General features: G+C 38.5%; 1 protein-coding gene across 1 annotated transcript in view; it reads right to left on the bottom strand.

Moving 5' to 3' along the window:
• The window catches only part of MACROD2 (mono-ADP ribosylhydrolase 2), a 751,315-nt gene that overhangs the window by 715,083 nt on the left and 12,769 nt on the right, over positions 1–23,463 (bottom strand). Inside the window, exon 3 of the mRNA XM_088520560.1 lies at positions 12,611–12,718. Within this exon, the coding sequence (XP_088376686.1) occupies positions 12,611–12,718 (108 nt within the window). The remainder of the gene's footprint in view (positions 1–12,610; positions 12,719–23,463) is intronic.

Genomic DNA, 23,463 nt, shown 5'->3' with positions numbered 1-23,463 from the left:
GAACAAGTCACAGCACACACAGCTGCAAATACAAACATAAGTTTGTGTTGTCAGGAGCCTGACCCTTCCAACTACCAATAATCTCCTGTTTACCCAGGGGTTTCCAGCACTGTTTATACCGATTTATCAGCATTTTTATTAGATTGCCTTCTGGTAGAGTATTAAACAACAATGCAGTACTAAGCACTTGTGATCCTGAGCAGAAATGCAAACACCAAATAGAGCTTTTTCTCAGTAGGGTTTTGCTTTTAGGAAAATTATTTAAGAGACACATCCTTTTATGTGGTTAAGGAAGACAGGCTAATCTCATGCTGCACTTTAAACCCCAGGCACAAAGATCTGCAACGGTCCTTTACTTTCCTCTATGAAACCCCACAACGTGACATTTGTTCCCAAGAAAATTCTCTCCTGTACATTTGAGCTTTTACTATGGCAGAAACTCGCATTCTGCCTGCAGGGATGCCTGCCGCAATCTCAGCAAAGAGAAGATATTATGGATTTCCTACTCCATTTCACAGAATGCAATGTTCATTAAAGGATCAACTTAATAAAAATAAGACAGGATAACAATAACAGAATATTTTAATTACATTTTCGCAGTTTGGATTTTTCCTCAAGCTAGATATGCCCACAGCCTCAGCTTTTACTGAAGTATGGAAAGGATTTGATCATGTATGAAATTTCCCTGCCTAAGTGTAGCAGCAGCAAGTTACTTTCAATTTCCACCTCTACAGAACAGTAACCCGGTGGCGGAATCCCCAGGGACATCGAGCAGTTGTGCAGGCGACCGGAGTCGTGCGGACAGTGGCTCCCAGGCGGCTGGGCCGCGAGCTCGCTCTAGTGACGTAGCGCACGCAGCGTTTGCTAGGAGCCAAAGCACAGCCAGGTACCATCTGGCACCACTCACCTTTCCTCATACCTCGGGATAATCTGAAGGGATAACTAGACCGTGCCGCACCAGAGCACGACGGGGCTGTCTCTGCGCAGGGAGAGCAGTGGCGCTCGCAGTGTTGTGGCGGAGGCTGCCACGTGCGACAGCCAAGGCCTTCTCGCAGGGAGCCACTTCCTTGCGCCATTTCTTGGACACCAACAAAGTACAGCTGCAAGTTAGCAGTCTTCTGCATAACAGCTCTGCTTCATATCTCAAAAGCAAAAATTCCACAAGGAAAACAGACAAAATAAAACTCTCTTCTTCCTTGCCTCCCCTCAGATTTTACATTTTACAAGCATTTTACAATTACCTTCTATTAACAAAAAAAGAAAAAAAAATAGATGGTTTCAGGCTAAATTGCTTCACTATTGTCATTATATTCATTGCATGGTCAATGTTCAGGTTCCCATGCACCTATCCAGGATAACCTTGATTTTGCAGTTTCCACAGGAACAATTAAACCATTCAAAATGACCCTCCTCACCAAGTGTTTGATTTGAAAAAAAAAAAAAAAAAAAAAAGCTTTTCCAGTCTTCCTATTTGTCTGTAGCTGTTTTCCTTCCTCTTGGTGCAAGGATGAATTCTTGGCAAATCTGTCAAAGTCAGATATGCACCCATACACACATTATACACATATACATATACACAAGAGCTGATATTTATCTCAATGTTTCTCCAGATGTTTACTATTACACCAAGGCACTGGAAGGGCATGTAGCAAAACCGTTCCAGGCATATTCCTGCATTTCAGGCAGGAATATGTATTTTAAATTGTTTTGGAGAGTCTAAATTTCAGGATGTTAAGAACATCATGACTACAGCAACCACTTATAAAGGATCATTGTACTTCCTAATGAACAAAGCCTGTTGAAATGCTAAACTACATGATTATTGCTTAATTTCTAGATGTGGATATACCTCATTGCTTCTCTGTACAGACTACACTTTGAAGCTGAAATAATGAACTACGGCAATTAGAGAAGAGCTTTTAAATAGAACGAGAATTAATGCCTTTTTATTAAATATTGGAAGAATAACTCAAAGGAGAAATAGCTCTGACACATCACTAAGACTTACATATGTCCTTAACTTATGCATGAACAATCTGACCAAAGTGAATGCGACTACTCCTTCACTGCAATTTAATAACTTGCACAGCTTTTTCCAGGCTTGAGGCCTAAATTATCCAGTCAACATGACTGTCTCATTTAGAAAACAGCATTTCCCATAAAACTTACAAGCTACTATAAATTGAACTTCGGAAGAATAAACGGTTGGGACCTCAAAGTTGTCAGGACCACAACAGACCTCCATCTAGTAGGTATCTTGACACATGCACGCGTGCTTTTCAACTCAGAAAAATTAAATAGGCTACTTCACAGAAAAGGAACTCAGTATCTAAAGGATGGACAGTTCAAAAAAAGATTAAATAACGTCTGTAACTTTAGAACAGTACTTTCATGTATGTCAGGGTACCACTCGTTCTAAAAGCTGAATCAAAAAGCTAAGGCTTTTTTAGCATTTTGTTTTCTTACTCATTTATATGCACATTTCCTTTGTAGTCTAATAGATTCATTTTATGTACTTAAATTAGATGGTATACTGTGAGCGAACAGAATTGAGGATTCCTTCAAACTCTACAGTCAGGCTAATTTTACAGTACTTACCTTCAGTATCTTCAATATTATCTTCAGTATTTGTACCATGCCAAAATGAATGCTAACAGTTCACACTACTTCCTTCGAAATTAAAAAACAAAACAGCCAAATAAAATTAACAAAACACAATTGGTCCAAATATATGCACATATTAAATACTGCAGACACCAAGAATGTAATACTATACTAAAAAAATTATATATACATAAAGAGATGTTAAGTCTGAAAAAAAATGTAATAACCCCAAGCAAAAGCTAAGCAAATCCATAATCTGATTTCAGCAAAACAAACCAGCACCTAAGTTCAACTTCTTAAAGTTGAATCATCCTCCATTTCATGAGAAGTACTCCAGGCTGACGATACTGCATTCACATAAGGACTGAAGAAAAATTAGACCCAAGCTAGAGCAGAAGAAATTAAGAAAAATATGTATTGAGCAAGACTAATAGAACCATATTTAAGAAAAATCATAAAGCAAAATCAATATTTCCAGTAATAGGAAAGTCATGGCTGGGGAATTTCAAAAATAACCCTTTGATTCAGTTACAGATCACTTTGGAAAAAGAGTTCCGGATCCCGAAGTGTCCATCTCCTCCTTCTTGCACTACGTGTCGTAAGGGCAGGTCCTTTCCCCATCCCAGCATAGGAATCTTTAGCTAAAGCCCCAAAATTGCCAGCCTGTGTCCAGATCCTTTACTCTGAAAAGTGGAACTTGACCATCCTGCTGGGCCAAATTCAATGCACTTTTGCTTTTATTCCTCTTCAACAGCAAAGTCAAATCAAGGATTTAATAAAAATCAGGAAGCCAAGCAAACGTGATAATACCAACAGATAAAAAAATTTATTAATGAATGAGTAACAACAAGCTTCAGTTTTGAATCCAGTCAAAGCAGAAGAGTAAACTTTTCATTCACTCTCCCAGCTGAAAAAGCAACTTGTCCTCGCTTAGCTCCATCACGTCTCTACCAGAAAATTGACTTAATTGTCAGCAGGGCCTTTGGGATGCGACACAACTCCCGCGGCGCTCAGGGGAGACTCTTGAAGGCCGGTATCCATCGCAAAGACACTGGCACCGCCACGGCGCCGCCATCCCCAGGCAAAGTAGAACAGCCTGGGATCTCTGAAGAGGCTGACAAGAGGATAAAGAACAAAATTCTGCTGTCCTGGATGATTAGCACTGGCCTGAATAAGGCAAATTGCTTTATACGTATTAGTACAACCTCACCAATTCCGGCACCTATTGCTGCCAAAATCAAGCTTGAAGGTTGTGATTTCAGATCACTGTAATACCTCATAAGGGCCTTTCCAAAGGCTAGGAAGAAAAGCAACATGTTTGGTATTTCCCTTCTCCTGCTCTTTTCCCAAGAAAGATATAAGCAAAAATAGTAAAACAGGAGGCTGCAGCCAACACCAGCTGTCCCACTCATTGCCAGCAACTAGGGGCAAAGAGAGACTAGGTAGGTAACAGATTTTGCTACAGTAGGCATTCAAATCCAGTTTTCATTGACATGATGCCATCACAAAGAAAGAGGAGACAGATTCAACTAAACCTGTGGAATACAGGCATAAAAAGTAATATTTTATCTAATGTACGATGCCATTTGGAAGACTTGTGTTCCTCTGTAGCCTCGTTTGAAACAGTTGAAAGCAACAGCGTTATCTTGGCTACATAGGTTTTAACTGATGACACAAGAAGAACAAAGTTGTCTTGAGAAAGCTATGTGGTACACACTTTAAACCCAAAAACATCTCTAGCACAGATTTTTGAACGCAAAGCACTCAAATAAAATATAGCTGACAGAATGATCAATTCTACGAACAGCCTGCAAACAGATACACCAGATATCAACTACTTGCGTTTATATAGAAATAGAAGGGAATTTAAATGTTCTCATTACCTCCAGTTATAAGTTCTACAGAAATCTGAGATGCATTTGCTATGTAAGCATTAGTAGCTCATCACTTTGCTCATCTCAAAATGATGTAGGGCTTAGTAATGTCTTCAGGAACCATGTGCATTCCAAGAGCCTATTTCACAACTCTGAACAAAAGTACAGAAATACAAGGGAGCCCAACTGCCTGTACTTACCAATAACACAGATTATGGCAGCCATTGTACTTGGATTAACAAGACAACACCACTTCCACAGCCCTCCTCTGTGCCTTGGTATGTATTTACTGCAATTACTAACCTGTATGACTGTGACAAATCACATAAATGGGTTTGAGAACAGATTTTAAAGCTATACTGTACTCCTAACATTAATTTTGAAGTCAGAAGTATATTTGTAACGTCATAAAGAAAGAAACTGACTTTAAGAAGAAGAAAAAAAATTAAAAAAGCACACTTAACAGTTGTAGGTCAAAACAAAGCCTAAACTACAATTCATTACACATTACACCGTTATTTATGTAACAAGTAACCAAAATATATAAAGCGACCAACCTTTCTGGAAAACTTCACAAAAAAAAAAAACCTCCAAACAGCAAAACACTAGGTGAATTGGAAATCAGAAATTTTGACAGTGGATGGAATACAAGGTATTCTATCTTTCATTTATGATGCAGGAGGAATGCCGGTTGGGAAAGGGGAATGAAGAGCAGAGAGACAAGGTTAACCAGACCACAACACAATCCTATTTTTGAATGTCAGTTCTCAGTATAATTCTACTAAGCAGGTATCCTATATTCTGGGTATATTAAATGGGGTCAGATAAAACTGAAGTTTAGTTACTCAGATTTATCTATTCAAAAGTGCACCTTCCTCTGTTCAAATTTCATCCATTATCTTAACGTAATTAAATTTTGCATGGAAATACTAACTCGCAAGCTAACTATTAGGCATCATTTATGTTGACTGACATCATGTAGACCTAAGATCTGCACAAACCCATAACAATGACTTCGTTCCAGTAAGTTTCTGATTAGAACATAAAGTCTCCCCCCCCAACACAAAAAAAAAAAAAACAAGAAAAAAAGAAAAAAAACACCCATACACACAGCCAGGGAACAATAGTAGCAGGACAGGCATTGCAGAGATAAGAGACTTTAAATAAGCCTTCCTTTTAATAACTACAAGTTGTTACTATCCAAAAAAAAGGGTCAAGCCCCTACTGCAAAAGCTTGACAAAAAAAAAAATTCCTTGCATATCTTAACTAAAAACATACTGTTGCCATTATCAGCTTAAAAAAAAAGCTTTCAGATAATCCCTGCAAACTCCCAACGTAAGTGGATTTGATATTATGAAGCCATTGTTCAAAGTCACTTTGCCTAGTCCCTTACACGTTCCTTGTGTCATCACTGAGCGCACTTACGACAACACGAACAGTTGCACTGTTAGGCATACAACAAGAGGAATACAATAAAGGAATGCGCTTCCTAATACACTGCCATACACAAATAGATGTGTAAGGTTCTCCCAAACCATATGCATCCTACATTCTACTTAAGGCACACACTCCTGCATGTAAGCAGATGTATTAGACACTCAATAAGTATCAACCATATCAACTGCCCATCCAATAGGTACTCCTAGGATACACATTTTGTTTCCTCTGCTCTAAGCTGGTAGTGATTTTGTGTCTGAGAAAATTAAGGTTTACAGCCAAGAAGTGGCTTTGCAATAACAGTAAAGCTATTGCCACCTGCTGTCAGAAAGTATGCATGGCACCCCATAGTACCTCAAATATTTTACAGTTTTAGAATTTAGAGGTTTTTAAGGATTTCAACTTTACAGATTCTCTGTTCCTCTGTTGCTTGACTTCTCTAGAAAGTGCATGTAAGAAAACGCCCAGGGTAAGTGTAGCACGAAGGATCAACAATCAGGATGGTCTGAAGCTCAATAAAAGTCACATCACATTTCAAAATACAGGGAAAAAAAATCTACAAACAGGAGTAATCACTTTCAGTTACCATCCCTTCAACCACTCAGGATGCAACAGATGAATGAAGCAACAGATACGGTCACCCACAGGAAATCTAAGACGAGTCCATGGAGAGGGCTCACATTTTGCAGGCCGTTACTGCCCTTCAGCACTGAACACAGCTAGAAATAAGGAGTCCAGGTCAGTCTAGGTAAGAAAGCACCAGCACTGGATCAAGACCAACGTGCTAAGTAAGCTCATGTACCACAACCCATTACTACTAAAGTGTCCCTTACCTTCCTTGTCCATTTTATGTTAGATTATCAGAAGACTTTCAAGGTTATAGCATTTTTTCTTTTAAGCACGCCAGAATACACACACAAGTTTTAAAAGCTATTAAGTCATTAACATACCAGATAAAGCTATCCAATTAAAAAAAATATATTAATCCTTCATGTTGAGGCTCAGTTCCTTTTCCATACCAACTTCCAGCTAAGCATAGATTCCGGATGAGATGTAATATTGAAAGGCAAGATATTCCTTAAGTGTGAATTTGCCTTCCTTATAGCTTTCTGCTGCACTGGTGTGATTACCAAAAAAATGAAAAAGCTAATCACTCCTTACCCAACTGAGGTAAAGTAGACAAAATAAACAAACAAAAAGGACCATTTATTATATATGCAACACCAATTCAGATTCAGTTAACAATTCAGGCACCTTCCTAATATTCAGACAGGCCATTTCTAAATTAATTTCTACATCAGAAGCTCCTAGATGATTTTTTCTTTTTTTGTACAATAAATTAAGTTGCCAAAGGAAATGGATTAGCAAGTAGAAGAATTACCTGATGTCAGATCTGTTTCAGATTAGAATTCATCCTTTTCCCCCCCCCCAACACATTCATTAAGCGCTAAGTTCAAGGCAACTGCAGTGACTGATTGCACATTAACAAGCTGTTTATGTGGAAATGTGTAGTTCAGATAGTATCTACGCTTACATATTTGTTTAAGAATAACTCACAGCTAATATATTCAGTCCCTATATTCAATACATAAGATAACTCTATCTCACAGTTTAATTTTAATCTTGAAAAAAATGGCATGCCTCAAAAAATGATAATACTTCAAGGTCAAGGGTGGAGAGGAGGGAGGAAAAAAAATTAAAAAATTAAAAGATCTGGCATAATATCTGGTGCTTTATTATCTAACACAGTTTTGAAATTGAAAGCTTGAGGGAAGAAAAGCAGCATATTTTATTAGGAAAAGTTGAGATGTAATACAAAATGGTTATTTACTTTTGTAAATCTAATCATTCAGAAACTCCAGTCAGAGTCACTTACCTGATAAGCAAACTAAACACTGCCTATTCGAAACGGAGCTTTTTCTTTTCCAATACCATTTGCTTTAAGTATCAAGACAGGGACATTTAGCAGGACAAACATTTAAAATTCTTACAGATCTATGAAAAGAGATTTAAACATAATTCACTTCCTGAAAACACTCTAATTAAACAACCAAGAGCTATCAGCCTCTTCTTGTACCTTCTCTCACAGTAGGCACTGTACATTATACAAGGGGAGCTAAGACAACTCTGCAATTTATTGCTGTCGAACCAGCCGTCCTTTTGCTGAAATGACTCAGGAATCTCAATTTAGATATGTAAATTATTTCCTGTAGGGGAGATTATTTGTTGAACAGCGTGAGGTTCAGCAACTAAATTCCAGCACCAGAGATCAGTGGAAAAAGGGAAATCAAAAGTTGTTTAATTCTTTTGTACATTAACTCTTTTCATTATGATTTACCACACAGTAAGATATTCTCATCCATTTTCTCAAACTAAAATATGCTTTTTAAAAGGTAATAGCTTTTTCCACAAATTTGAGAAAATTAGGAATAATTCCAGTGATCACACAGGGTTTACAAAGGGAACAGCCTATTAGTTGCTAATTTACAAGTAGCATTGTACACTTATTACCAGAATAATCTACTTGAATAGAATTAGTAGTAGTAGTTATGTTCCTTTTCCTGTAGTTGACAGGTTTCCATTCTTGGTATCATACCTTTGTAGAACTGCAAAAGAACAGCTTTTAGAGTCAAAAGAAATAACATCTCCTATAGCACTGTCATTCTTACCACTTATAAAATCAATCAAATAAATCAATCAAATCAATCAATCAAATAAATAAGGGAGAATGAGCCTAATTTTTCCACATAACACTATTCCTTTTCCCTCATTCATGTTCCTAGTGAAAACTAACTCATAATCGCATTAGCGCATGCTATCTTATCGGAACTGAGCACATATATTAACAAGCAATGAATGAATGTTTGAAAACACAAGTGGTAAACTGTTGCTTAAGGCACCTGAGGTGCATGTGCGCACAAGCACATACACACACACACACAGAGCCCCTTTGAGAATTCAACTGCTGTACGTACCACATATTTATAAAGTAACACATAATATAACAAAAAAGTACCTTTTTTTTGGCAACGTTTTTAAAAAAGCCCAAGGAGACTAATACTTACTGTTTAGCTGCTATTACAAATACTTCACCATTAATTTTCAAGGCTTATTGATGCTTTTGCTACTTATTTCTGTATCTGGAACAGGTCTCAAAGTAAGAAGAATAAGCTCCATGATTGCTGGATTTCATGTTATTTTGCTGTTTTTCTTCCAAAAAACATCTTAAAAACTCCAGCAAACATCAAAGACTTACTGCATCATGCCAATGTAAGTTATTAGAACACTTTAATGCCAAATGCTCCTCTGTTTAATAAACAGAGGCAGCAGACAAACAGAAACAGAGGGAGATAATGCACTCAATCACATTTTGTGACTTAAGGATTCCACTATTACCTGAAAATATTTTTCTCACATAATCCACCTGGTCCACAGAGATACCTCTGTGCAGGAAGTGTCTGCAGTACAAATAAGATGTGCATTAAAAAAAGCTGAGAGCGCTTTTTTCTCTGAGAGAGAACCAAATGAACTCCTCCTGCCTCTCCTAAACACACACAGACAACTTCCAAGGGAGGCAGAAGGATATTTGAAAGTTGGCTAATTTTTACCATCTGACTTGCAAACTTACTGTAAGCACCTGCAGTCAGGATTAATAGGCATCCAAAAATATTTGTTTTGTTTAAAAGGCCAGTGATTGTGGATTCATGCAACAAACAACACATCTCAACGAAGAAACCATTCTAAGTTCTTACTATGTAATACGGAAAGGGCAGAAAAGAATAAAGCATTAAGATTTTGTACAAATCTTAACAGAAACAGAACAGTAAAGAAGGGCAGGAAATTAATGCAGCAAGATACATTAGGCAGAACACCAAGGTGAGCTAGGACCTGTCTGGAATACAGCTACTAGCACCACTTGGTGTATTATGTTTCCAGAATGGTTCCCCAAGAGAGGAACCATTCCAATAGAGGAATGGTTCCAACAGTTACATAATTCATGCTGATTTTGGCAAAAACAGCACTTCCATTCCTTCTTCAACTACCTTGCCAGTCATTCTGCATCCCTGTGCTGCAGTCACTCTTTAGGGGAAAATAAAGAGAGATCTTCACTCTGATCACAACTAACTGATTTAAAATTGCCTACTGTAATAACACAAGGATAAGTCACAACCTTTTCCTTTCACCATTTCCACAGTTGGCCTCTTTGAGCATAAAATATTTTTAGAACACTTTTAGAAAACAAGGAACACACAGTGTCTGCCCAAGTCCAGGTGAAAAGAGGATCCTTCTCCAGCAGTGATCACTTATTTCTTAGTATTTAGTTAGATAATATCCAGCAACCACTTTATTAGCTTAATGAAAGAAATTAAGTTGGTACAGTGTTTCTTACATATCAGAAATTCAAGGAAGATTTTACCTTTTTTTTTTAAGAAAAAAATATTAAAATGAAAAAAAAAGGCAACATTAAAAAAAAAAGAAATAAAAAGAAAAAAAGCAACATCCTAGCCCGGGACAGTTGTTACCTATAAGTCTGATTTACCAGAGTACCACCATCTGTTCCATTAAGTAGTTTTACCAGCTCACAGCCTAAACACAGAATACACAGAGTACAAATACACAGAGTACAAAAAAAGAAAAAGAGAAAAAAAGAAAAAAAAAGAAAAAAAAAACTTTTTTTTTTGGCAAAAACCTCCTAGGTATTTTCAGAGCGTTACGTCACTCCTCAGACCTTTCAAAGACTGCTTTAGGGAGTGGTTTTAGTTGTTTTCTTAAACCTTTTTATAAAATAGTCAAGCAAGGCATGCAGGAGACCTGCGTAGATGGGCAAGGAGCTGTTGAGCAAACTCAATGAACAAGAAGAGCATGTACGTAATGTGGAAGAAGGGCCAGGCCACGTGGGAAGAATATAGGAACATTGTCAGAGCATGCAGGGATGCAACAAGGAAGGCCAAGGTCCGTTCGGAATTAGAGTTAGCAAGAGATGTCAGGGACATCAGGAAGGGCTTCTATAAACACATCATCAGCAAGAGGAAGATTAGGGAAAATGTTAGTCAGCTGCTGAATGGGGAGGGTGCCTTGGTGGCAGAGGGTGCAGAAAAGGCAGAGTTACTAAATGCCTTCTTTGCTTTTGTCTTTACTGCTAAGGCTAGTCCCCAAGAACTACAGAGCCCAGAGAGATTTGATTAACATGTTCAAGTATCTGAGGGGTGGATGTAGGGAGGATGGGGCCAGGCTCTTCCCCATGGTGGCCAATGACAGGATGAGGGATAATGGATACAAGTTGAAACACAGGAAGTTCCATCTCCATGTGAGGAGGAACTTCTTTACTGTGAGGGTGACAGAGCCCCAGGACAGACTGCCCAGAGAGGTTGTGGAGTCTCCTTCTCTGGAGATCTTCAAAATGTGCCTGGATGCCACCCTGTGCCACATACTCTAGGTGTCCTTGCTGCAGCAGGGAGGTTGAACTAGATGATCTCTAGAGGTCCCTTCCAACCTTAAGCATTCCATGATTCTGTGAAAATGCTCACATAAATGTTGATTTTAATTGCCTCTGAGTATCAGCAAACTCCAAATTCATGAAAGCATTTTTCATGCAGATACTATCCTCTACTTGGAGAATGAAAAAGTACATTACATTCACTAAACAAGCTACTTGTACTCCATTAAATTCACTGGTATGTCTCCACTATAAAGAAGGGACTTATGCAGACAGAAATAACATCATATAATACAAAGGATTAGGTTTATTAACTTCCATGCCCCCACATAGCTTTTTACTGCACCTATCCATTTTGGCCAATGTATCCTTAGGGATCTGGGCACTTTGTTCCATTAAGGGGAAGATAACTCTGTATGTTGCCTTCCAATAAATGTATAGGTAATACCATAAATAAATACTTTAAGTTAATCAACCAATAAAACCAACACCAATGACAATACTACCCAAAAAGAAAAAAACATCCCATCCTAGACATACATACCGTGGTTCTTTTTCTATGTGGATGAGGCACTGAGCAAAGGGTGACAGAACACCCTTCCACAGCATCCACTTCAAACTAACCAAATTAATTGATTATAACATAATACTTGACCAAATCCATTACTTGATCTTTTTTGGCCATCTAACATACCTTTGAAGTCTTTTATCACATGGACCTACCAGACGGTTCTTTACCTCTGTTGTAGACGTGGTTACTAAACCAAATTGTCTTAAAACATATAGAGTTTTGAACACAAATTCGAAAGATTGTTTTCCACAGAAAAAAAGAACAAGCAAGCAAATTACATAAAACATTAAGTCAGTTTCTTATGTTAAACAATTTCCATTATATTTAGCCTATAAATGGTTTGATTTATAATAACCTGAGATGGAATGAAAGTCAGTACGTAAGTTCTGATTTCTACACTATATAGTATTAAGTTTCAGCCAGTCAAGGTTGAGTTAAAAAATAAATAAATAAAAAATAAATTATCGTCTCTTAGTGACTACACTGTTAAAGCTTTCAAGTAATCCTGGGCACAGTAAGAGCACAGATGATGAACAGGTGCATTATGTAGAAATTAGAAAAGCTAAGAGAAGTTTCCAGACAGCTTTGCATCGGATTTTTGTTTTACATACTTTTTCGGGATTCCGTGTTTGCAGCGCTACAAAGGATTTCCAACCTCGAACTGTACCAAACATCCAGCTACCTACCTGCATTAACGATGGCATCGACCTCGAGCAACGTGATATCGCCTCGGTAAAGGGAAACTTTCTCGCTCAGGCTTCTCTTTCCCTGTGTTTCTTCTTTAGTGTTTTCACCTGCAAGAAAATAAAGCAAAAAAAAGCAAATTATCAGTGCAATAATGCCATTATTGGGAAGCCAGGGCTGGTACTCGGGAGCTGCAGTCACGGCTGCTCCGGGACATTTCTCGGTTTCGCCTCCAGAGGGCACCAGGACCCAGGAAGATGCAGGAAGACCCCTTGCCAGGGCTCCGTTCTGAACACCAGCACTTCACCTCATTGCTCTAGTCTATAAAAACTTCCCGTGACCTCAAACTCTGCTACAAACACGCAGGGGCCCTTAAATTCAGCATGAGTGCATGCTGCTGGACACCTTAGTCACGAGCAGGCCACTCAAGTGACAATTTTGCTGGGCCACTTCTCTGGGGGGCGAGGTCGTCCCTGGAAAGCTCCACACCTTTCCTTCACATACACCTAAAACACCTGCTCAGAAAATCCACTTCCCCTTCTGCAGTAATTTCAGGAATCTCTAATTCATCAGAAACCACCAGTTAGCTCCCCTGTAAGCAGGAGTGGGATCTGTCAAGGTGTATGTTGGTGCCAAAACCCAGGCTGTTCCTGAAACCTCATCTAAGCGGAAAAAGGAACGAGACAAGATTTGGAAAAAAACAATGGTTTAGAAAATTTCATTCAAAAGGAATCTCAAGGACAAAAAAAAAAAGCAGAGAAGTTCTCTCTCTTTCAGCCCAAGAACACTAGAACAGAAGTGACACTTCTGAACACTGTTGAAAAAGTCAGGTTTATACAGAACCAGAAAAAAAAATGTTTATCTATAAGCATTAAAGCTGCACTGCCCTCCGCTGGCCAGCTAAAAGTTGTGACAGAAAAAAAAGAAATCGTAAAAGTTTTTATCCTTATCATTTTTGTGGATGTCAAAACACACACCCGCATTAGGGAAAAAAAAAAAGACAAACTGGAAAAATTCATAAATGAAAACTCTTCCAGGAGCTATTAAGTAGACAGTATTTTTAGATTAAAAGATCTCCAAAGTACAAACAACGAGTGGGTGGGAACATGCAGGAAAATACCACCATGTGCTTCTCTTGCTATTTTGCTTTTCCCAAGGCATCTGCTATCGGTTGTCAACACTGGACACCGAGCTAAAAGCAGCTCTTTGGCCTGGCCATGTTCTTAGGACATGGCACTCGTACCCTTAAGGGAAAAGACTTAACTTGGACAAAAATTGATTCTGCATTCATTGAACAATAAGCAAAAGACAAGCCTTATGTACTTTTAATGTTGAGCTGAAAAACAATGTAAATCATTGAATATATAACTGCACCATCTAATTCCTAATTTAACAAATAAAATGCTATCAAAAAGGAAAACATTTGTTGAAAGCTATATCTAAGCTTGTCCTGTCTTTTTCTCTCGTAATTCCTATAAATCCATATCAAATTTTACTTTTTGACAATCTTGGTTTCTACTTAATAGCATGAAAAATAGCATGAAAAATTATTCTATCGCTGTATGCACCCACAAAATACCCACATCCAGGAAACTGGATGTTCTGACTTTACTTCATCAAGAACATTGTTAAACTGAAAAAGCACAGAGAAGGGCCCAAACAAACCAAGATTTGGCAAACTGGAAGAGAGATCACCAAGAAAGTAATGCAATGGGATGGAGGGAGAGGGAAGCTGGAGCAAGTTAACTGAGTGTTGACTGCTCTTCATAACACAACAGTTAGGAGGCATTAAAATAAAATCATCAGATAAGATATTCAAACGGGGGAAAGAAAATCCTTCCACCTTAAGCAGTATGAAACTCTTTCACAGCATTAATAATAAAGAATTATATAGATTCAAACAGCAAAGATTCATACCAAAAGATCTTTTGGAGCATAACAGAAAAAGGAAGCTGGGGTTTAAAAACAAACAAACAACAACAACAACAAAAAAAACTTTAGTCTGATCCTATAAAGCCAAAGCAAACAAGGAAAAACAGCATCTCAGCCAAGTCAGTAAAAAAAAAAAAAAGTCTAACATGATATTAGAAGGTAGTTTTGCAAGCAAGGGTGTTGCTTCCCAAGAATGTCAGGCAGTACCTTTGAATAGCCATGACCTATACTATATGCTCTTCATTCCCTTTCCAGAAATTCCTCAGATTGCAATTCAACTGCTTTGTACCTGTTGGGCCTCAAGGGCCAAATTAGATTTTTAAAAAGCATTGGCTGTGAATGCGTTTCACTGGCTTATACTGAAGTAATTTTTGTCAATAAAAGTTTTTCAAGCAAAGTAACAAGGCAAAATCCTATCTTTCTGCTATTTCCTCATCCAACTAGCTTCTACCACTACTCTCTCTCCACTCACCCGGGGCATTTTCACCCTGTCACCTTATTTCACTGTGAAATTGTTTCTAATTTAGTAACCTGGAACTAACTTTTTCCTCTTCCTGAGGAGTTCTGAACCAATGTACTACTCCTACCCACAGGAAAGTGAATACCAGCAAAATGAAATGCAGCGCCAAAAAGAGTTTAATTAATCTGTTCGCATTGACGCCTCTCCAGCCCCACAAATGTTGGCAAAACAGATGAACCCAAAGAGAAGAGAAGGGTTCAACTCTAGGATGCCACCTCTCCCTGCCCGCCACTCCTTGCCACTGGCTGCTGCACCGCAGAGCACTGACATTAGAACAGAGATCAGCCTATAAAGTTACAAAAACGGCATAAAGATTCTTACTACTTCAGAGTAAATCATGTTGGCGGGCTTTTTTGTTTGACTTTGTCTTGTCTTGGGAATCAGACATCCAGACTTACAACACAGATTCAGGCAATCTCAGAGTCCTCACTTCCCAGAACTCCCAGCTCAGGTTCTGGAATATAGAGCCATTAGTTCAAAATCTTCACCTAAAAGCATCAGTAAATTGATTTTCTCCTACACAGGCAGATTTCACAGCCATTCAGATGAATTCAAATAATTAATCAGCACACATAAAAAATGATTGAGGAGGAAGACAAACATATGCCAAGAAACTTTTGAATTTCTAAATTCCTTCCACAGCACATGATGGAAATACAATCTTAAAATGATTACAGGCTTAATTACATTCTGTTCAGGCCTATTCACTCAAAAGTGAAGAAAAAGAAAGTGAGACACATGTAAAATAACCCCCACACCCAACATGTGTGAAAAAGTTCCATATCCACCACTAAGTTGGGATCTAACAGAAATCCTTAGAAAATCCCCAAAAATGAAAGTAACACATACAAATGTGTTTTAAATTTGTTTTTCAAGTTTCTAATCTGTGTTTCTTTGCTGGTTTTCTGACCTGAATAATTCCCCAGTGCTTCTACCTACTTTGCCATATTCCAGTCATCTCCATTACACTGTGGCCTCACTTTGATTTAACATTAAGCAATAACATCCTATAGGGATGTAAAGAAACTCACTGTCAAGAACTGAATGCCCAAAAAGGAGACGGGAGAGTCCTAAAACTTCATTCAAATAAAGGAAGAGTCCACCAGGCATATGCCTGGTGGGGTCTCTCAAATTGCTAGAGGACGCAGCCCCCCTTTTATCCTAATTTCCTAACTGAGGGACACACTCTCCTTTTCCCCGTTGCCCAGGTACTCAGAGCCTTCCTGGCCCGTCTACACCAAGCTCCCTGCCTCCTTCCATCACTTCTCACATGAGGTCACCTGGCTCCTTTGTGCCCCTTGCCAAAGAAGGGGGAGCAATTTCCTTCTTGGCATCTGCTCTTTTGTCCCACTCACTCCTGGCTCTGCTCAGTCTCCCCCAGGCTTTGTCCTGCTCATCAGCCAGACTGTGGGGGAATCTCCTTATTGGTGAATACACAAACTTGTGTATTCCACTCAGGAAGAACTAGCAATATACTGAAATGCATCAAATACAGAAATTAAAATGAAGTCAACTTTCTGGAACTTCTTTTAAAAAGTCTACCTTAGTATTACTATCAAGTTTACTGCATATCCTATTAGAAAGTGAAATGCATAATCACATCTGGAAGTAACATCACTAAATCACTGCTTATCTACCTGTCTGAAAGGCACAGTGGATCCTGTCAGACTGTTCCCCAAATTTATTTTGCTTGAGCTATTAAGGATACACAGCGGAGACCCACATACCTTGTAGCCACTACTACACCCAGCAATACATACTAAGAGTTCAAAAGGTCTTCAACATAAATAGTTGAAGATGTGGGTCCCACAGCTACTTTTTTCCCTCCAGATCCATCCCATAGTCTTCTGTCTTTCATTCTACCCAACTCAGCTTCCTTCAACTTTATTAAACTTCTGTTTAGGCATGGAAGTAAATGTGTGAAGCACTGGAGAAGAAAAAAAGGACTTACCCAAGAGCTCACTAGAGGGAGCCCCCGTAAAGGGCATGACTATACTAGACTCACCAATGCAAAAGGAGGCCACAAATGTAAAACCAAAATCGAACCCACAATCGTTGCTACAATATCCAGAATGTTTGCAGAGTTTCTATCAAATATGTGCTACCCAAAAAGCTTAAAAAGTGCACTTTCATCTCTAACTCTCTACTTCCCATGAGAAAACCTTCAATGTAAAAGTGGAGTTACTTCAGAGTTCCTTTTTAATATTCTCTTAACTTGATTCTTACTTTCGAAGATGCATATATTTTTTCCTTCATGGTGCCTAAATATTCAAGATTTAGGTTTAAATTTAAATAAATAATAACATGGTTGACTAACACCTATCTTCAAAGTGTGCCCTACCTAATCTCTGCTATTCAGTTCAGAAGAAAAACACACTTTTAAGTGTTTTGATTTTCAGAAACCCACTTACAGAAATCTCTGCAGCAATACCAAGGAGCTTTCATCAAAAGAGAGAAGAAATATACAGAAGGGCTTGTTTTTTTTAAATATATATATTTATATTTGTTCATTATCAAGAATTTTAAAAAATAAAATGCATGCAGTAATAAAAATAGTTACAAAAACCCTACAGCATAAAGCAATACGTAGTATAAAAAAGATCTAGACATTTCACAAGTAAAAGTAGATAATAACCAAAAGAAGAACAAATGAAAAGGAGGTAATGCAACTAAGATGATAAGTTTCTATTATTACAATGAAATTATGTTTAAAACATCAGATTTCTCAAGCTTTTTTCCTCTTATTCATAAGAAGAGGAGCAACAGACTGAACTGAACCAACAAGGCTGAAAATGAGAGCGCCTCGTCATTTACAGTTAACTTGAAATGGATTAGCTTGATTTAAATTGCTTGCTATTTCATCCTTGCTACAAAGGCTGTTGAAACCCATGTCCCCATATCAGAGATCTGTCCAGCTGTACAGTCGAGCAGAGTGCTGCGCAGAGGGCCCTAACAAGGGACAAGGTTGTGGAATCTCTGGAGCTCTTCCAAATCCGCTTGGACGCAGTCCTGTGCCACATGCTCTAGGTGACCCTGCGTGTGCAGGGGGGTTGGACTAGATGACCTCTAGACGTCCCTCCCAACCTTAACGATTCTGATTCTATGACAAGAATCCCAGCAGGGACTCTAACACAAGTCACTCCTCCTACTGCCTGGAGGGCTCATGCTATCCCACTACTCCTGTTTTCCTGCTGCTGGGCAGGAGTTGAGCAAGTTTTAGTACAGCAGCACTGAGTAAAAATGCAGCCAGCACATAACCATCTACTACCATAGGGCTGCAACTGTGCACATATTCATATTAAACATTCATATTCATATTAAAGCCTGGGGTGAACTCTAAATATTAGCAGACATGAAGATAAGTTTATCTTCGCTTTCATAGTACTGAACAGTACCTTGTCCAAAAGCAGCACAGCAAAACAAGTTCCTTATGACCTTTGGCAACATGTTACCTTTGCACTAGTATTACAGCACTGATTCATGATTATAATCCCTTACCTCAAAATTAAGTTGGATAGTGTATGACTATCAGTTTATTGAACTGAGAATTTGGTTTAATACTTGCAAGCCATGAGAAAAAAAAAAAAAAAAACACTTTACTTCATATTTAATTTGTAGGAAATTTTTGTGATAGCATAAAGTTCAGTTACCTTGATGAAGGCAGAAATGCTTTTAGTATCTTTTTGCAACATACTGAATAGATTTGGCAACAGCAAAAATGTGTAGCAACGTTCTACCTTTTACATTCCTCTCTCCATTTAAATGTTTTATTTTACAAATACCTTGTGCAGACAAATTAAAAATGGCAAACTATTAGCAATTATCATTTAACACAGTTTTTCATTCTGTTAATACAAACATTACAGGCTGTTAGAAAAGACACGCTGTAAGATCTGTTACATTATGTGCCTGCTTTTGCTCCTACTAACAGAGGATGGTTGTTCATGAAAGGTAATTACCTTATGTAAATCCTGGCAAGCATTATTTCCATACGTTTTGTCATCATGGGAAAGCATTCACAGATTCATTTTAATACATTAGATTTTTAGTATAGATTGGCTGTTGGTCTTTAACACAAGCAGAACTTGAACACAAGGAACAAACCTGTTGCTGACAAATCACCTTCTGAGTTAGACTTGAATGCTGTGCCTCATCCCCAAGTCATCTGATGGTTAACATCTTCCCTGTGGCTGCACTGTCTGCTCATGTGCTCCATTACAGCCAATTACCAAGTGGGCTAACTGGATTAGCCAAGAATTTGAGTTGAGTATGGAGTTTGGGAGGGATACAGAGAACAGGAATTACAGAAACATGGAAGGGACCTCTGGAGATGGTCCTGTCCAAGCTCCCAGCTCAAGCAGGATCACGCGCAGAGCACGTTGCAGGATTTTGAGCATCTCCAAGGATGGAGACTCCATAACTTCCTGGGCAATTTGTTCCACCCCCCCTCACAGTGCAGGAGTTTTACCCCACCTTATGTTTAAACAAAATGTAACGTATTTCAGTTGGCGCTCTTGACCTCTCATTCTGTCACTGGGTGCCACTGAGAAGAGTCCTTCTTTACTCCCTGCCCTCAGATGTTCATATTCACTGGTAAGATCCCTCTGAAACATTCTCTTTTCCAGGATGGACAGTCCCAGCCCACTTAGCTTCAACTTGCATGAGAGATGCTCAACCATTTGGATGGCTCCAAACCATTAATCATCTTCATGGCCCTTCACTGCTCCCAGTTTTATAGTCTCAGGAAACCTGCTGAGGGAGCACTCTGCCCCATCATCTCAGTCAAAGGTGTCCTATAATCTTTCCCATTCAAGATCTTTCTTGAAATATCAAACATGCTCAGTTAAGGATGTGAGCATCAGTTAATGTCTACTCTAAAGCAGCTCAAGGAGCTCATATCCAATGAGCCAACAACTGCCACCAACACGCTTCCTCTACGGGAAGATTGCAGCAGCGCAGCTGCCACTTGGTCCATCTTAATAAACTGGCATTATCAGCAGCAGCCCATGAACAGGTTTGTACATAGAAGTCACTATTTTCCGGCTATGACATTGAACTAGAAAGGTTAATAGGTGAATAAGAGGTTAAAGGAAAGAGGAAAGTGTAGTGGAAGTGGTTTCCATACAAACTGGTAAAAAGAACAAAAAAGCCAGTCAGTCCTAACTACCCCTAAAATATTCACACAAGATGCAGTTATTTCTTTATTACAAAGGACTTGCACAGTTTATACAATGTTCTTACCTCAAACTAATCCACACAATTCTACCTACTGACCCAAAATAAGATAAAGGAGAAAAAAAAAAAAAAACACTAAGTCTGGAGAAAGATGGGAGGGAGAGGCGATAAAGGGTAGGCCTTTTCCTGATTTTTTTTTTTTTGGGGGGGGGGGGCAAACTCAAGGCAAAGACATGTTATGGGATAGAAGGGTACAAAAGAAGAAGGTTGGAGAAAGCAGTAATAGCAAACAGGGCGAGTAAGAAAAGAAATACATACTCAGTCCCTATTTGTGATACAGGCTGGTCTGCAGGGACACACAATTGCCAATTCATAAATCAAAGTCTTCTCACTTCAGTTGCACACACAGTGACAGAGCAGAGACACAATGTAAGTAGGCTGAGGCTCTGGGGTATTTCTGTGCTTATTTGGAGAGTCAGCATCCAGCCACTGTGGTTTGCTTGCTTCTGCTGGCTTGAGACTTCACTATTTAGGGTCATTAGGAATTGTTGCTATTATAGCTGTGATCCAGAAGGAGCTACACTGTGCAGATTTAAAGTGCACTCAGTCACTCCCTTTTTTTGTGACCTTTCAGAAGGACTTTAGGCTTCGTCATTATACATTGGAATAAAAATGCCACTGCATCTGGATACCACATTTACTAAGTTATAGCCTAAGTGTGATTATCAGTACCTGACTCTGAGGGATACCGAGAATTTTGATACACAAATCTTCCTTCTAGAATGTCAGCACAAGCTGGACTCAAGTAATGTTATCACCTGGGGATAAGGGCTACACTGAATCACCTCAGATTCACTACCTACTTTATAATCTCTCTACTACAGAGAATTTGCAGTTAACAACACAACTTCAAAAGCTGAAACGTGTGTGTGTTTTATACTCTGTTTATCACCTCTGAGAAATACATTGGTACTTTCTCTAAAGCTAGAAGAGACTACAAGTGATCCCAACTTCATCAGAGTCTTTCAAAGACCAAGTAGATCACACCCACTGTAAGGTTTTTGGCTCAGTAATACATTTGCATTTATAATACAGTTCTTGGTATGCTCGAAACAATTCAGCAGCTCTTGCAGTAATTATAAACCTTCACCTAAAGCTTACACTACTATACTCAATATTCTTCTTTAATCCAGTTTTACAAATGGGCTAAAAAAAAAAAAATGCCTATTTATGTGCTGTCAGGTGTTGCACCTTGAACAGTACTTATTTTACTAAGAACTGCAAGCTCATTTTATAGGTGTGCACAGCACATGTAGCATCAAGCAGAATTAGAGCAAGTTCATAATATTCAACCACATAAATTCATTAGTTTAAGCAACTCTACATTTACTCTACATTCTCTGCTTTTCAAATTCACTACTACTGCTTTGGCAACAGCTGCAATAGCTGAGCAATGCAGCATTTTGGGGTTTAATCCTCCATAGGAGCAGAGAGTTTGGAAACAGAAAGTTTCTACCAGCAAACTATGAAACTTCTGCAAAACTGTAGGCAAACATTTCACGGGATTATTGTTCAGGAGTATGAGAAAAATCTGCAATAGCAAACCAAATGAGGAGGAAAACTTTTAAGAAGTTTTCTATAACCAGAGCATATATAGGAAAGTTTTTAATACAAGTGGAGAAGACAGCCCTCTGCATGAAGGCTTTGGGCTTGGATATCACTTACACTGCTCCCCTCTCCTTTTAATTTGAGAGGGCACATCTGATTTGCTACCCTAAGAAACAATAGGGCTTAAGTCTTAAAAGCAGATTACGGAATTAAGACTTTAGTGTTTGAACAGAACTTTATCAAAACTCACAAATGTCCTCAGTACTGGCTTTCCTTAAGCCTTTTCATTGAAAAATGAAATGCTGTACACACTCTTCAGCAGTTCAGAGAAAGATCTAGCTCCTGACAAGGAGGGGGGGGGGGGAAAAAAGGAAAAATAAAAAGTCACACAAGCACCAAATCTCACAGCTATAGAGCCTTATGTCACACCTTATCATTAGAAGCTTCACAAACTCTGGGGTATGAATTCAGTTTAATTGAGATTCACTAAGTATTCCCACAGAAAGAGAGTATGGCAACACACAGAAAGAGTATGTGTATGTAAGAACCAAATCCCATTCACCTTTTTCAAGCAGTTGGATGGCATTAAATACACAGAAATCGATCTGACATAGGTTGGTCTTCAACTGGAATTTTTTCAATTGCTACATAAATATGAGAAGTAACCTGTAACCTCAGAGAGATATATATTCCATATATTCCACAAACATGTGCCTTTACGATAAAAGGGGTAGGATAAAGCGAATAAATAAATTACAGCAGAATAGATGTATAACAGTTCTGCATTTATCAACCGCATTATAGATGGACTGAACTTTGTGGACACGTTTTTCCTGGTAAGCTATAAAATAGACTTTTCTAACTCAGTGCTTGATGATGAACTCCTAGACATGCTATTAGTGTAAAGTTGCATATAGCAAATTATTTCCACTTTCAGAAATAAGTGTATTGGCTATTTCAGTGCACGTCTGGAAAGTCTGCTTTTGGCAGATGTGCATTCTACACTGTATTAACCATTAAAATAGCTGGAACCTTCGGTAAAGGCCTTTACAACATACACTTTCATGAACATAAGTCAACACATCACACTCCAGCCACAAGCTTCAGTACCTTTCTTGTGCACAAAATTGTTGTTTCTACCCCTACATTTATATAAGAAATATTTTAGTAAAATGGAACCATACCCAAAATTATTAATTGCAACAGTTTAAACTGTGCAACATTAAAACTTACATTTAAATTGGATTGTTCTCCAAGCCTTCTCTACAGCACACGAAGAAACGTTCTGTGCATGTAACAAAACCATACATAGCACTTCTACAGGGCTAATGCATTTGGTATCCACTCTATTTTCTGACTGTACATCATCTAGATACCACCTCACAGGGGAAGCTACATACAACTCTGCATAGTGAGTACTACAACTTACTCGTGGTAGAGCCAGTTCATTAGAGATGTTTCTGTATTATGTTTCCCCTTGGCTCTAGTGGAGCGATCAGTGTGGCTCTAGTGAAGCGAGTAAGTGAAGCCCAACTTATTTGGTTTCCAGTGATTGGTTTTTTAAACGCAGATATAATCATGTATTTAATTGTGCATGAAGTAAACACAGTTAGGCATGAA

The sequence above is a fragment of the Tinamus guttatus genome, unplaced genomic scaffold (genome assembly GCF_059628265.1).
Source record: "Tinamus guttatus ecotype Peru unplaced genomic scaffold, ASM5962826v1 Tinamus_guttatus_pri_ptg000090l, whole genome shotgun sequence".
Lineage (NCBI taxonomy): Eukaryota > Metazoa > Chordata > Aves > Tinamiformes > Tinamidae > Tinamus > Tinamus guttatus.
Note: the sequence above shows the minus strand (reverse complement) of the source record. Positions and strands in the feature narration are given on the sequence as shown.